Source organism: Lynx canadensis, chromosome D2 (assembly GCF_007474595.2).
Source record: "Lynx canadensis isolate LIC74 chromosome D2, mLynCan4.pri.v2, whole genome shotgun sequence".
Taxonomy (NCBI): domain Eukaryota; kingdom Metazoa; phylum Chordata; class Mammalia; order Carnivora; family Felidae; genus Lynx; species Lynx canadensis.
The window spans coordinates 11,562,386-11,578,163 of NC_044313.2; the positions used below are offsets into that span (position 1 = coordinate 11,562,386).

Below are 15,778 nucleotides of genomic sequence, written 5' to 3' on the forward strand. Positions count from 1 at the left end.
CCCCTCTTTCATGTGTCTCCCCTACAAAAGCCTCTGTTCTAATTTTTGTCTCTGTGATTTTGCCTATTCTTGGTACCTCATGTGAGTGGAATCCTACAATATTTGTCCTTTTGTGTCTAGGTTATTTTACCTAGCATATTGTTTGTAAGGTTCATTCTTGCTGCTCTCATTGTTTGACAGAGTACAAAGATAATTCATGGAAAAGGATATTTTCAGCATAAATGTGGGAACACATTTAAAACCTTTAAATCTCATACCTTATACAAAAATTAACTCAAAATGTGTCACAGTTCTAAGTATAAAATTTAAGACTGTAAAAATATAAAACTTTTAGACGTAAGTAGAAGATCTTTGTGACCCAGGGTTTGGCAGTGAGATTTTAGACATACACCAAAGACACAATGCATGAAACAAAAATTTGATAACCATCAAAACTAAAAACTGCTGCAAAAAAATACTATTAGAATGGAAAGATAAGCCATTAATTAGAATATATGTGAAAACCATAGATGAGATTTGTATCCAGAATGTATAAAGAAAGCACAATGGTAATTAACCCAGTTTTAAAAAGGGCCAAAGATTAAATAGATGCCTCACCAATTCAGCATCATTAGCCACTAGGGAAATGCAAATCTGAACCATGATGAGATGTTACACACCTATTAGAACAGCTAAAATTGGAAAACATAGTGACAGTACCAGATGCTGGCAAGGATACAAAGAACTTGATCTTTTATACATTGCTGGTAAGAATGCAAAATGGTACAGCCATTCTGGAAAAGAGGTGGAATCTTAACTGTACATTTACCGTATACCCAACTGTCCCATTCCCAGGTTTTTACTTAGAGAAATGAAAGCCTACGTGTACACAAAAACCTCTACACAAATGTTTAGTTGTTTTGTTCATAGTTGTTAAACTTGGAGACAATCTAAATGTCCTTCAGTGGGTAAATGGAGAAACAAATTGTCATTCAGCTATACTGTGGAATACTATTCAGCAATCAATAGAAATGAGCTATTGATATACTCATGTGTTAGGGTTCCCAAGACCACTTCTATCTTGAGAGACTCACTAGAAGGACTTAATGTGACTCCATGTATAGTTTTATTCAAGGCCAAGATTTATTACAGCAGGATAGTAAAGATACACAGCTGGATCGTAAGGGAAAAAGACACAGATGAAGTCTGGAGGAATCCACGTGTAGGCTCCCTTATTCTGTCTCCCCTGGGAGAATTCATGGATTGGAAGACTCTGTTAAGATGTCAGTTCTCCTCAAATTATCTGTAAGTTCAACACAACCCTAATCAAAATTTCAGCAGACCTGACACAGAAGTCCATAAGCTGGTCCTCACAATTACATAGACATGTTAAGGATGACAATAATCAAGACAAATTTGAAGAACTTAACTATTTGATTTTTAAGACTTAAGACCGAGCCATAATGGTTAAGACAGTAACGAATATAGTATTAAGACAGCATAAAGATAAATAGATCAGTGTAACATAGCAGAGTGTGGAAATAAACTAAGTACAGTGAGTTGATTTTTTGATACAAGTGCCAAAGCAATTCAATGCTAAAAAGAAAGCCTTTTTTTTTTTTTCAACGTTTATTTTTATTTTTGGGACAGAGAGAGACAGAGCATGAACGGGCAAGGGGCAGAGAGAGGGAGACACAGAATCAGAAACAGGCTCCAGGCTCTGAGCCATCAGCCCAGAGCCTGACGCGGGGCTCGAACTCACGGACCGCGAGATCGTGACCTGGCTGAAGTCGGACGCTTAACCGGCTGCGCCACCCAGGCGCCCCAAGAAAGCCTTTTAATGTTGGAACAAGTGGATATCTTTTTGGGGAGAAAATGAGCCTCAACCCCTATGTCACAATATAAACAAAAACATTAATTTGATGTGGGTTTACAGGCCTAAGTATGGAAAATAAAAAATGTAGAATATCTTCATGACCTTGGGGGTCAGTTACTATGAAAGAAAAAAAACTTGGCAAATTGGACTTCTCCTTAAAAGACACCACTAAGAATGTCAGAGAGATAAGGGGAAAATAATGTGCCGTGCATATATATCTGACTTCATCATCAGTTAGGTGGCATGGTCTTGTTTGTATAACTTTCTTTTTTATTTATTTTTTTAAAAGTAAACTCCACACCCAATGTGGGGTTTGAACTCAACCACTGTAAGGTCATGAGTTGCATGCTCCACGGACGAGCTGCCCTCCTCCCCTCACCCCCCCAGCATGTCATGTTTCTTACTCAGATGCAGTCAGAATAGCAATGTTGCTGTGGCTGTCATGGCTGTGTATCAGCCTTTTCTTTAAACATCCATTTTCACTGAAAGCAAAAATGCCCATTCTTATTTACTTATTTATTGTCCATTTTGGTAATCCTTTATCGGCACTCCTCTAGTACAACAGCAGCTCTCTTTAGTATGCATCAGATTCACTTAGAGGGCATTTTATTTGTGTATTATTTTTTTTTTATCGCGATTTACCAACAGCACTTTATTTTTGTCTTCTCGACATCTTGTTCCACGGCCTCCTTGGCCCTTTCTGCCGGGGCATCAGAGTCCAGCGTTGGCACCAGCCGTGTAAACACTGGCTGCAGTTCTCCTCCTCCTCTGTTGTGACTCTGACTTCCTCCTTGCAGACATTCCGTATGGGCATGACTGGTCCTGTCAGCTGGGTTTGACCGATTTGAGGTCTTCCGGAGAGCGCTCCCAGAGAGGGGCAGAGAGAGAGAGGGAGACACGGAACCGGAAGCTGGCTCCAGGCCCCGAGCTGTCAGCACGGAGCCGGACACAGGGCTCGAACTCGCAAACTGGGAGATCATAACCTGAGCTGAAGTTGGGGGCCGAGGGCGTCCAGGAAGGAGGATGGGCTGGGAGCGGTGCCGCCACCACGGCACGCCGGCCTGCAGGACTCTGCAGACTGGTTCTGCCCTCTTGGATTCCACCGAGATCACTGGTTCATGCCGCCTCCTTGTGGACGCCAGCCTCTCGAGACTCTTCTGAGCTGAAGGCCCTGCCGGCTCGCACTTGGGTGTGACGCTGCAGCAGAGGGCACCTTGCTGTGGGCTGGAGGGGTCCAGGCGCAGGGTGCGGGTGAGGCACCAGGCCTTTGGTCTGTGGATCTTACAAGCCTGCTGGTTGAACCACAAGGCGCGAGCCACTGTGGTCCTCGTGGAAGTGGGACTTCGGGGTCCTGCCTTTGCGGCCGCTGGCGGTGGCTGCTCCAAGAGGGGATAGCCAGTGGGAAGGGACGGGCGTCGCAAAGCCATTTAGGCATTTTAAAACGCAGATTGCTAGGCCTCAGCTCCAGAATTTCTGATTCAGTAGGTCTGGAATGGGCTGGAAATTTTGGATTTTTAACAACTACTCAGGTGATTCTAATGATGGTGGTCAGGGCACGCGCTGAGGACCAGTTTCCCGGTGGATTTAACCCTCGTTGCACATCTGAATCACCTCAGGAGTTTATTCCTCCCTCCTTTTTTCAGAATTAGACTTGGCTCAATTAAATGAAAGTGTTTGGAAGCCCTGCTGAGCATGGTGTTAGTGGAATTTTATGAATATTTCTAACAGAATCAGCTCGTCACAAATAGTTCCTTCCTTTACTTCACGGCACCATAGCACCTGTGTGATGAATATAAATGGTGGAAGTATTGGCTAGCTATGTGGTTTGCTGGTTCTCCCCAAGCAGATAATTCCTAATTCTGTCAATAATTCACTTTGGTCTTGGCCAAATGCTGTAATTTTTTCAAAGCCTTGGTTTTCTTTTCTTTTTCTTTTTTTTTTTTAAGATTTTATTTTTATTTTTAATGTTTATTTATTTTGGAGAGAGTGAGAGAGTGCAAGCGGGGGAGGGGTTAGAGAGGTTAGGCACAGAATGTGAAGCAGGCTCCAGGGCTTGAGCTGTCAGTGGGGCTTGAACTCAGTGAACCGCGAGACCATGACCTGAGCCGAAGTCATACGCTTAACTGACTGAGCCTCCCAGACACCCCTAAGATTTTATTTTTAGGTAATCTCTATGTGCAACGTGGGGTTCAAATTTACAACCCCGAGATCAGGAGTTGCTCCACTAACTGAGCCAGCCAGGTACCCCGGTTTTCTTCCCTTTAAAAAACATTTTTTTTTAATGTTTATTTATTTTTGTGAGAGAGAGACAGAGAGTGAGTGGTGGAGGGGCAGAGAGAGAGGGGGGGAGATGCAGAATCAGAAGCTGGCTCCAGGCCCTGAGCTGTCAGCATGGAGCCTGACGCAGGGCTCGAACTCACAAACTGTGAGATCATAACCTGAGCTGAAGTCAGCCACTCAACCAACTGAACCACCCAGGCACCCCTCTTCTCTTTAACATGACATTAGAAACACCTTTCTCTTCATTTTACAGTCATCATTGTAAGAGTTGTCAATGGATGCTAAATCTGGGGGTGGGGCAAGATTTGTAATAATTATTTGCATGCTCTTGAAGTGCCTCCTGCAGATTACTTAACAGTTGCAAAGGGGAAAAAAGTAACTGTACTGTGGAGAGATTGGCTATCCTTTTGACTGGGTGGTTAAGGTGAACATCATCAGTGAGGGGAAGGTGGACATTTGTCTCTAGATGATACCATTACAAGGACACAGCATCGCTTAGGGAATAGTCTGATAGTGCACACCTGCAATCTAATCATAAGAGAACATTAGACAAACCCAAAGTGAGAAGCATTCTATATTTTTATCTAGGGTTTGTATTCTTCTTAAATATGAATGTCATAAAAAATAAAGATTGAGGAACTGTTCCAGTTTGAAGATTAAAGACACATGATAGCTAAAAGCAGTCAGTATGTGATCCTAGACTGGCTCATGTACCGAAGAGGAAAAAGTGCAATAAAGGATAGTATTGGAATATGGACGGTGGGTTAGGTAAAAAGCATTAGTTTTGAATTTCCTGAGATTGGTAACAGTACTGCTAGTTATGTAAAATAATCTCTCTGTTCTTAGGAAATGCATATTGAAATATCTAAAGGCAAAAGCATATGGATGTGGGTAATTTAAATCGGGTCAGAAAACTATGAGAGCAGATAAATGGAGCAAAGACAGAGGTATTCTTTGTACTGTTCACGTGATTTTTTGGAAAGTTTGAAATTACTCCCAAATTAATTTTTTTTTTTTAATTTTTTTTTTTTTCAACGTTCATTTATTTTTGGGACAGAGAGAGACAGAGCATGAACGGGGGAGGGGCAGAGAGAGAGGGAGACACAGAATCGGAAACAGGCTCCAGGCTCTGAGCCATCAGCCCAGAGCCCGACGCGGGGCTCGAACTCATGGACCGCGAGATCGTGACCTGGCTGAAGTCGGACGCTTAACCGACTGCGCCACCCAGGCGCCCCAATTTTTTTTTTTTTAAAAGAACATCCTCTTTTTATTTCAGGATAGCTGTAAGGGAAAAAAATCTGTATAAAAATGTTTTCAAAGAACATTGTGCTTTACAAATGATGGTTCATATGCTGCTTTGCGTAGCTTTAGGCCTTGTTCTGTGGTGGTCTCAGCTAGGGTGTTGGCTTCTGAGAGCCTGCACGAGGTCACCATGCCCTTCCTTGTGACACCCAACCCCCTGGAGGGCAGCCCCCCCCCCCCCGGGTGCCCACTGCAAGGCTGCACCTGAACGCGAAGTGCCACACCTGACCAGAGTCTGTTGTTACGTATTGTAATATTGTACATGTAGCTGTGAAAAGTGCCTTTTTTTTTTTTTCAGCCCAAAATGGAGTTAATCCTGACTGGGAGAAGAAAGTAATTGAATATTTTAAGGAAAAGCTGAAGGAAAATAACGCTCCGAAATGGGTAAGTTTATTGCTGCTGGGTTGGGCTGACTTCCAGGTTCTCTCTGTAGAGTGGTAATCCACGTAAAATTTTAAACTATATATACACATTATATATATACTATATGTATACATTAATGTGCCCTGTCTTCTGCATTAAGTGTATATGTATTAAAAGATTTTGCCCTCTTTCAACTGAAACGTCGAGCAGTTCGGTGCTTCTATGTTGGTGCCTCTAGGTGGCAGTAACTGACCATATTACTCTCTAAGACCAAAAAAAAAAAAAAAAAAAAAAAAGGTGTGAGTCTCTATTATCTTTGTTTTATTGCTTTCATTTAAAAAGAATTGGCATGTACTAGGTTGTTTTTAATGTTTATTTATTTTCGAGAGAGATGAGAGACAGAGTACAAGCAGGGGAGGGGCAGAGAGAGAGGGAGACACAGAATCCGAAGCAGGCTCCAGGCTCTGAGCTGTCAGCACAGAACCTGATGTGGGCTCTAACTCACGAACTGCAAGATCATGACCTGAGTCGAAATCAGGTGCTTAACCAACTGAGCTACTCAGGTGTCCCTGGGATGTACTCGTTTTAAGAGAAGAGCTCAGTAAGGCAAATGCCTTTCTGCTACTTGCGAAGTTTACATTAGAGTCCAGTGTCATTATACAAACTAGGAAGAACTCAGTACTTTTATGCCCAGCACTTATGTTAACTGTTGAGATCATTGGCTTCCTAATGGGGTTTGGGGTGTGTGTGTGTGTGTGTGTGTGTGTGTGTTGCAGTTTGGGTCTGGATATATAGTTTCTGTATATGTGCTTAATGTTTTACAGATAGGAGTATTGACTTGTTTTCCTTTAAGGTGCCATCATTGAATGAAGTTCCCCTTCATTACTTGAAACCTAACAGTTTTGTGAAGTTTCGCTGCATGATTCAGGATATGTTTGACCCTGAGTTTTACATGGGAGTTTACGAAACGGTTAATCGAAACACAAAAGCACGTGTATGTATTGCTTTTTTTCATGAAACTTTCTGTTTGTAATTAGTGGTATTAATCTTATCCTTGTTGTTTCTGGTGGTTTTGATTCAGATATACTGATATGATACTGTTATTCTTTGTTTTGGATCATAGGTCCTTCATTTTGGAAAATACAGAGATGTAGCAGAGTGTGGGGTATGTATCCTTAAGATGTATAAAACATTTTTAGTAAGAATTTTTTTTCTTAAATGTTTATTTTTGAGAGAGAGAGAGAACACAAGGGGGTGTGGGGCAGAGAGAGGGGGGTGGACAGAGGATCCAAAGCAGGCTCTGTGCGACAGTGGAGAGCCCGATGTGGGACTCACAAACCATGAGATCGTAACCTGAGCCAAAATTAAGAGTCAAACGCTCAAACCGACTGAGCCACCCAGGTGGCCCAATATGAATTTTTTCTTAAGCAGCAAATTTATTTCCTTTGGTTGATCTTAAATGTATTTATCTTGTGTGTAAGTAAGTTCTAAGAAGTCACATGAATGTTTTATTTACCTTTTATTTGAGTTTCTCTGATGTGGATGTATTTTTGATCTTCTAAAAATCTCTTAGAAGGTGGAGTACTATAAGTAACAAAACTAATTCCTTTTCCTAATATCTCTATACTTGGTTAAAAAATTACAGGTTATGATAAGTTATTTTAAAATAAAAGTGGAAGATTAATTTAGGACTTAACACTGGCTTAATTAAATTTCATTAAATCCTGTCATCTTTTTGTAGGAGGAAAAATGTTTTTAATAAACTTAAGCTTTCTTTGATAAAAAGAGGTAATGGAAGCTCTCTTACATATCACGGGAAAGGCAAGAAGGCAGAGAACACCAGTCAGGATTATGTTTGGGAAAGGGATTGTCATGAGGTAGAAACTTACTAGGAAAGCAGTTATAGAGAGGACCTACAGTATATCTGCAGTTTTTTAAAAATTGCTTTTCTGATAAAAGCAAAAATATCTCCCATATTTTACTTTTTATGTGTTTTTCATGTGGTTCTATTGAAATTGATGGTAATTTTATTGTTGGGGAAAAAAACAGGTATCATAGGTGGGGATTGATCAGGTAGGTGCTTACGTAGAAAGGTGTCACCTCCATTCTAGGGTCTAGTTCTCTGGTTTGCTGATCCAGAATCTTAATTTAATCAGATTATGTAGGGCTTTTTATATTTTGGGAGTCTGACTCCTGCTTACCCGAACCTTAAGAGATTGATTTATAACCCTCATACCAGCCGTTAAGTCACAGTAGAAGCTGTGCCTGGCTGAATAAAGTGTTCTAGTTCAGGGGCCAGTCTGAACAGAACAGCCCTAATTTGGAAGGTTGCCGTGAAGATTACATTCAACAAAAATGTATCTTCCTACAGTTATTTAGGGGGACCCATGAAAGATGGATTTGTTCGTCTTAACACATGATGAACCAGGTCTCCCGACGTCTTTTTTTCTTTTACAGTGTTTCTACAAAGTAAAATGTGGGAGTAAAACGTGGTGCCAAATCGAATGAGTTAACTTTATAAATGCTTGCTGCCTCCCTTTTTTGAGGAATCCTAAGGCACATTAGCCGAATGTATTAATAAATACACAGTTTTGTCCAGTACACAAAATGCAATATCACCATAGATTACCAAATCTCAGCATCTGGAAATAGGAAAATATAAAAGATGATGTGTCTGTCCACGTGTGACACTTCCGAAGGCAAATAGTTTCTATTGTTTTGCTAAAGGTCATAAGTAAAAGCACCAAACTAGGAAAACTTGGGGCCTGGAAAGAAAGCAACACGCAGAAAGCCCAGGTTGTACATATTGGCTAAGGCTCACACTTGATGTCTCTTGGGTTTGTGGGTCCTTGGGCCCTTGTTTTTTTCCTTACAAAATGGAATATATATTTTATTTTCTAAGAATTTTTTTGTACTATAAAAGTAGTATGTACTTATTAAAGTAACATTTTAATATTACATCCTGGGTTCTTTCTTACCTCTTAGGATTTTCTAAGTGTATTTGATATAGAGAACATGCCTCTTTTAGGGAATAATATCTGACTCCAGTCTCATATCAGTTACCTCCTAATGAATGTTTCATTAAGTTCCTGTTTTGTAGGCTGATTCTGATCATTTTCTATGAAAGAGACAATGGAAGTACCATGTATCCTGTTTATTAAAAAGGATTTAATTTTGTAACAGGGTGCTGTGTATTATGGATTTGAGGGAAGCTAGTATATTCATCATTGCATGTGAAATGATTTTATGTCCATTTTCCTTTTTAAAAAATGACAGTTTGGATTTGGTATTTGTTTTTTAGTTCTTAATGTGTAATATTTACAATGATTTATAAATAACATGAAAAAAGTGACTTGCTAATTAAAATTTTTGTTTTTGTTTTTCTTAGTAAAATTTTAAATATACTTTTTGTGTACATCACAGCCTCAACAAGAAGTTGATTTAAACTCTCCACGGACTACCACATTGGAAAGACAAACTTTCTATTGTGTTCCAGTGCCTGGGGAATCTACGTGGGTAAAAGAAATATCCTTTATCTGAAGTTTCTTCCATATTGAATGGTTCCTGATTAATTGAAAAGACCACAATTAGGGAGGGGTACCTGGGCAGCTCAGTTGGTTAAGTGTCCACCTCTTGATTTCCACTCAGGTCATGATCCCATAGTGTGTGAGTTCAAGCCACGAATCCACCTCTGCACTGACAGTGTGGAGCTTGCTTGGGATATTCTCTCTCTCTCTCTCTCTCTTTCTCCCCCTCTCCTCCTTCCTCTCCCTCTCTCTTCTCCCCCTCTCCTCCCCACCCCTCCCCTCCCCTCCCCTCCCTCTCTCTCCCTTCCTCCCTCCCTCCCCCCCACCTTGTTCACACACACCCACTCTTTCTCTCAAAATAAATACATTTAAAAATAAAATAAAAAACAATTAAATTTTGAGTTTTTAGAAACTTCATCTTTTTATGCCAATGAAGTTAGCCGGGAAAAAATTGTTCTTCCTTTACAGAGGTTGGCTTTGTTTTAATGAGGTGTTTTTCATTTGTCCTAAATAAGAAAGCTTATAAAACAACCCAACTATTCATTGTGGAGAAATCATAAAATTATGGTATATTCCTATAGTGAAATACTGTTGGGGCACCTGAGTGGCTTAGTCAGTTAAGTGTCTGACTCTTGATTTCATTTAGTTCAGGGCTTGATCTCACAGTTCATGAGTTTGAACCCCAAGTCCAGGCTCTGGTGCTCGCAGTGCAGAGACTGCTTAGTATATTCTCGCTCGCTCTCTCTGCCCCGCCACTGCTCACACACACACTCAAAATAAATAGAAAAAACTTAAAAGAAATACTGTTAAAAAGATTGAGGTGGCTAAATTAAAGGTACTTGAAAAGTACCATAATTAAGTAAAAACATAGTTTCAAATTAGAGCTAATGCTGAATTTCTTAAGGGAAGGCAACATGTTGGCTATTTTGAGAGATGTGGAAACATCTTGGTGTCTTTTTTATTTTTTAAATTGTATAATTTTTTTAGTTAGTAACTTTTTTAGGCATAGTTCACATACCCTGAGATGCGTAGATTCTAAAGGTACACTGCAGTGATTTGGACAAATGCATACCCATTCCATTTACACCCGTCAAAGTAAAGAACTTGTGCCAGCAAGTTCCCTTGTGTCTTTTCCAGGCACCTGTCTCCTCTTGGAACCACTGTCCTGATTTCTTTCACTATAGCTTCATTTTACCTATTCTTGAGTGTCCTGAAATGGAAGCAAGAGAGAGTCTGTGTGTCTGATTTTTGTTCTGCATAACATATTTGAGATTCATCTCTGTATGTATGTTAGTAGCTCCTTCTTTTTTATCACTGATGGTATTTGTTTATATTTTTTTTCTGCTTGATGAGCTTTTAGGTTGTTTCCAGTTTGGAGCCTGGTGTTTTCTTTGTGAGAAGATTTTCAATTAAGTTTAACAGTTTTTTTCTGTGTCAGTTGTAATAAGTTGTATCTTTCAAAGAATTGTTTCAAAATCATTTAATCTAGTTGTACTTATGTCAGTATCAAAGCTTTTCATAATATTTCCTAGTTTTCCTTTTAATGTCTGGGGCATATCTAGCAATGATCTCTTTTCGTTTCTAGTAATACTAATTAATTTTTCTTTTATTCTTGGTCAGTGTTAGTGGTTTGTCAGAGAACCAACTTTAATTTTCTGTTTTCTATCTCATTGACTTCTGTTCTTGTTTCCTTTTATGATAGTTTGGTTTTAATTTTTCTCTCACTTCTCAAAGTGGATGCTCAGATCATTAATTTCAAATCTTTTATTTCTAATATTAACATTTAAGGCTATACATTTCTCTATAATCACTGCTTTAATTGCATTCCACAGATGTTGATTTGTTGTTTTCATTATCATTCAACTCAGACATTTTCTAATTTCCCTTGTGGTTTCTTCTTTGTTCCTTGATCTTTACAATAGTGTACTTGCATTCATCCACTTCATACTTAGTGCTGCTGCCATAACACTTGATTTGTACTTTAATTGTAGAGCCCCCAGTATATTATCATGTTTGCTTTAAACATTTGGCTTCTTTGTAAATTAAGAAATGAGGATGGGGTGCCTGGGTGGCTCTGTCGGTTGAGCATCTGACTTCAGCACAGGTCATGATCTCACAGTTCATGAATTCGAACTCGTGTCAAGCTCTACAGCTCAGAGCCTGGAGCCTGCTTTGGATCCTGTGTCTCCCCCTCTGTCTGCCCCTTCCCTGCTCACGCACTGTCTGTCAAAATTGGATAAATGTTAAAAAAAAATTTTTTAAGGAGAAAAATGTCTTTTATGTATTTTTGTGTGTATGTATCATTTCTAGCTCCCTTTGTTCTTTTTTAAGTTTATTTATTTTAAGAGAGCTTGAGCAAGGGAGGGACAGAGAGAATCCCAAACAGGCTTAACTGACTAAGCCACCCAGATACCCTTGTTCTTTTTGCTTTTATATAGAGTCATTTTCCTAAGCTTTTTTTTTTTTTTTTTAAAGTACACATCTGTTGGTGATGAATGAATTTTCTCAGCTTTGGTTCAACTGAAAATGTCTTTATTTCACCTATATTTTTGAAAGATGTTTTCGCTGGATATAGAATTCTTGATTGATAGCTGTTTTCCCTCCCCAGTGCTCTGGTGGTATTGTCCACTGTCTTCTGGCCTCCATTGCTTTTTTGATGCAAGGATAGCCATCATCTTACTGTATTCCTGTGTGTAATGTCTCTGATTTTCCTCTGGCTGCTTCTAATTTTCTCTCTTTGTCTGTGGTTTTCAGCAGTTTGACTGTGATGTGTGTGAGTATTTTTGTATTTATCTTGCTTGGGTATTTTTGAGATTTTGGATCTGTGGACTGGTACTTTTCAGGTTTCGGCCTTTATTTCTCCCAATGTTTGTCTGTCCAGTCTCTCATCATTGTGTCATTTTCTGAGGATCCACTCACATGATCATTAGATTCTTTGTTACTGTCCTCCTGGTGACTGGGCTTCTGGGAGACTTTTGTTTTTGTTTTTATTTTTATTTCAGGTATCTTATTTTTCTCTTCTTCATTTTTCTTTTTTTTTTTGTTTCCATTTCTCTGCTAACATTCCTCATCTTTAACTCATCTCATCTTTGCTTTTAAAATTGTGAATTTTATAATTGCCCTTTAGTGTCCTTGTCTGTGAATTCTAATATCTGAGTCATCTCTGTGTTATTAGTGATTTTTAAAAAAATTTTTTTTAACATTTATTTATTATTGAGAGAGACACACAGAGCATGAGCAGGGGAGGGGCCGAGAGATGGAGAGATACAGAATCCGAAGCAGGCTCCAGGCTCTGAGCTGTCAGCACAGCCCAGCGCGGGGCTCGAACTCACAAACCGCGAGATCATGACTTGAGCCGAAGTCAGACGCTTAACCTTAACCTTAAGACTGAGCCATCCAGGCACCCTGTTTTTAGTGATTTTTAAATTTTTTTTTTAATGTTTATTTTTGAGAGAGACAGAGCGTGAGGGGGGGAGGGGCAGAGAGAGAAGGAGACAGAATCCAAAGCAGGCTCTAGGCTCTAGGCTCTGAGCTGTCAGCACAGAGCCCAGTGCAGTGCTTGAACTCACGAACTGTGAGATCATGACCTGAGCCGAAGTCAGATGCTTAACCAACTGAGCTACCCAGGCGCCCCTGATTATTTTTAATCCTGATTGTAGGTCATATTTTCTTGTTTTTCATCTGTAGCTAATAATGTGTTACTATATGCTGATATACAATATTGTAGAAAGTTTGGTTTTGTCTTATCTCAGGAATGTTGCATTTTGTTCTGATAGGTAGGTGATTTAAGTTGATCCCTTGGACCTTGTTTGTCATGGCTTGGTTTTGGGATTGGTTAAGGTGGGTATGGAGTGGCCCTTGCTGTGTAGGACACAGTCCTTATTCATGAGATGCGCTATTTCTGGGTCACACTTAAGTGCCCGATATGTTCATCAGGGTCCAGTTCTAATATTGTACAGTTTCCCCCAGCTGCATTTAGCTTCCAACCAGCTAGCAGCTGTTCTCTGCTAGGCCTCAAGGAATCCTGACTTGAACATCACAGGTTTCAGTTCAGCCAAAGACCCAAATGGAACCTGCACAGATTTCTGGGTGTTTATCTGCAACCAGTAGCCTGAACTGGGTGTTCTGTTTTCTCTACCTAGCAAGGGCAGGGCCTTTACTTCTCTTTGTTGCAATTTGGGCAGTGTTCCAAGAGAAAGCTGGGAAGAATGTGGAGTTTATCCACTATGTTTTCTTATTCAAGGATTATAACCTTACGCTCCCTTACGGTGACTAGAAATCGTTGCCTTGTGTCTTTTGCCTAGTTTTACACTTCTTTATAGCAGGGGTTGGGGGCATGAGGCTAAGTTGCTACCTTCATAATCAAAACTGGAAGTCTAGTCTTCTTTTAAAAGAATGTTTTAATTTTAACCAAATTGCCAAACTAGTAATCTTTTATTGGTCCTGTAATTAGCATACCTTAGGATATTCATTTCATGGTGGACTTTTCTTAACTTATTTAACGCCTATGTTAATGCAAACCAAGCTCGAGTCAGTCCTTCAACGTCCTACACCCCCAGTCGTCACAAGAGGAGTTATGAAGATGATGAAGATATGGACCTACAGCCCAGCAAACAGAAAGACCAGCATGCGGGTGCCAGACAAGCAGGTATTGTGTGCCAGTGGGCTTTCTGTAGACTTCTCTCTCAGATTCGGTTTCAGAGTGAATTGTCGTGTGATGCAGCTCTAGATTTAGGAGCTGGCAGTGATGGGACAACCTCACTTTCAAGTTTATCGCAATTATAGACGGTTTTGAGAGATTCTGCAGTACTTTTGGTCAGACTGTTTCATAACCAAGCAGTTAAGCATCACTTAGTGAAAAGTGTCTGCTCACCTATTAGTTTGTAAGGGTCTTCAGGTGGTTAGTCAAGAAAGGCCTTTGGTCATTCTTCATACTGGTTTTTATCTCTGCTCATAAGTAATACGGAAGCATAGTACTTTATCCTGAAAATGTTTTTTTCATATCTGAAAACATCCTTTCTTATTTTCCTTTTGAGATAGTGGTATTTTAAGTTAGATTGAGAACACCAGCAGAAAACCTGAAATTGTGGCACATGAGATGACTTAGTCCTCAGCTTGAGAGCAGAAAGCCCTCAGGATAGGCAGAATTATATTTATACATGTTTGTAGTGGTTTATCTCGAAATGTGCTGAAAACCCAGTGAATTCTTGTTAACACAGGGAGAACAAAAGGGGCAGTGCCCTAAGAGATGAGACCATTTCAGGATTGGCATAGTTTATTCTCGATCTCACCGATCACGGTTTTTAGGAGTATTTATTGTGGCAGGTAGAGGTTTGTCTTTCCTCCTTTTCTGTCCAGTCATTGAGCTTGAGCACCTTCATCAGAGGGCAAGTTGAAGGGAGAGGAGGTCAAACAAGTCTGTCTTGTCAGTGAGCTTCTGTAAGATTGGGCTGAGGGTGGTAAACAAAGAATTAGTAATGAATTTCACTTACCCATGTTTTCCTACTTAGTAAGTTCATATTACTATATTTCCTTAAAGCCAAGGCAGATTTTAATGTTCTTAAAATTGGGATGTTTAATAGTAAATCTATACAAATGTGGTTATTCTTTTTCTCCACACCACCCCCCCAAACAGTATAAATTAATGGTGTAGCATAACAATAAGTAACCTTAGAATCCAGGACATAGTAATTCTCTTATTGTCTAAGCAGTTGATGCTCTCTTCTGTTTTTTGCCTTTTGTTTGAATGTCATACTGTAGGGGTTTTTTTAATACATTTGAGTGTATTATTTATGTAAAACTTGTTTGTTGGTTTCTGGGTAATCTGTCAAGCTACATATATTTTTAAACTTTCTTTGAGATAAGTGTAGACCACATGGCAGTTGTAAGAAATAATACAGAGAGAGCCTGTATATCCTTGACCCAGTTTCCCCTGATAACATCTTCTATAATTCTAGTAGAATATCATAACCAGGAAATGGTCATTAATACCACCCATTGACCTTATATTCACATTTCTTATATGCACTTATTTGTGTGTGTGTGTGTGTGTATTTAGTTCTGGGCAGTTTGGTCACGTGTAGATTTATGGGCCCACTACCACGGTCAAGATCCAGAGCAGTTCCTTGCCCGCCATCTCTCAAGTTGCCTTGTAGAGCATACTTACCCCTTTCCTGCCTCTCCCCTCCCCACAGATTCCTAACCCCTGGCAAACACTAATGCTTTATGCTTCCGTTACTGCATGACCATATGTAGTCAGGTATACTTCAATTAAAAAAAAAAAAAGATTCCAGCCTAGCATTAACCCTAAAAAAAAAAAAAAAAAAAGGTTACATAAATGCAATCAAATATTACGTAAACTTTGTGGATTGGCTTTTTTCATTCAGAATTTCCTTGAGATCCATCCAAGTTGTTGCAGGTATCAGTAATTTATTCCTTTTTATTTTTTTAT

At 39.6% G+C, this 15,778-nt stretch overlaps 1 protein-coding gene across 2 annotated transcripts in view; it reads left to right on the forward strand.

The window, feature by feature from the left end:
* Positions 1-15,778, forward strand: part of LOC115526863 (minichromosome maintenance complex binding protein) — a 48,258-nt gene that overhangs the window by 13,850 nt on the left and 18,630 nt on the right. For both annotated transcript variants that reach the window (XM_030334192.1, XM_030334193.1), the window contains exons 2-6: positions 5,736-5,821; positions 6,654-6,794; positions 6,924-6,965; positions 9,224-9,325; positions 13,831-13,975. In XM_030334192.1, coding sequence (XP_030190052.1) covers positions 5,736-5,821; positions 6,654-6,794; positions 6,924-6,965; positions 9,224-9,325; positions 13,831-13,975 — 516 coding nt within the window. The remainder of the gene's footprint in view (positions 1-5,735; positions 5,822-6,653; positions 6,795-6,923; positions 6,966-9,223; positions 9,326-13,830; positions 13,976-15,778) is intronic.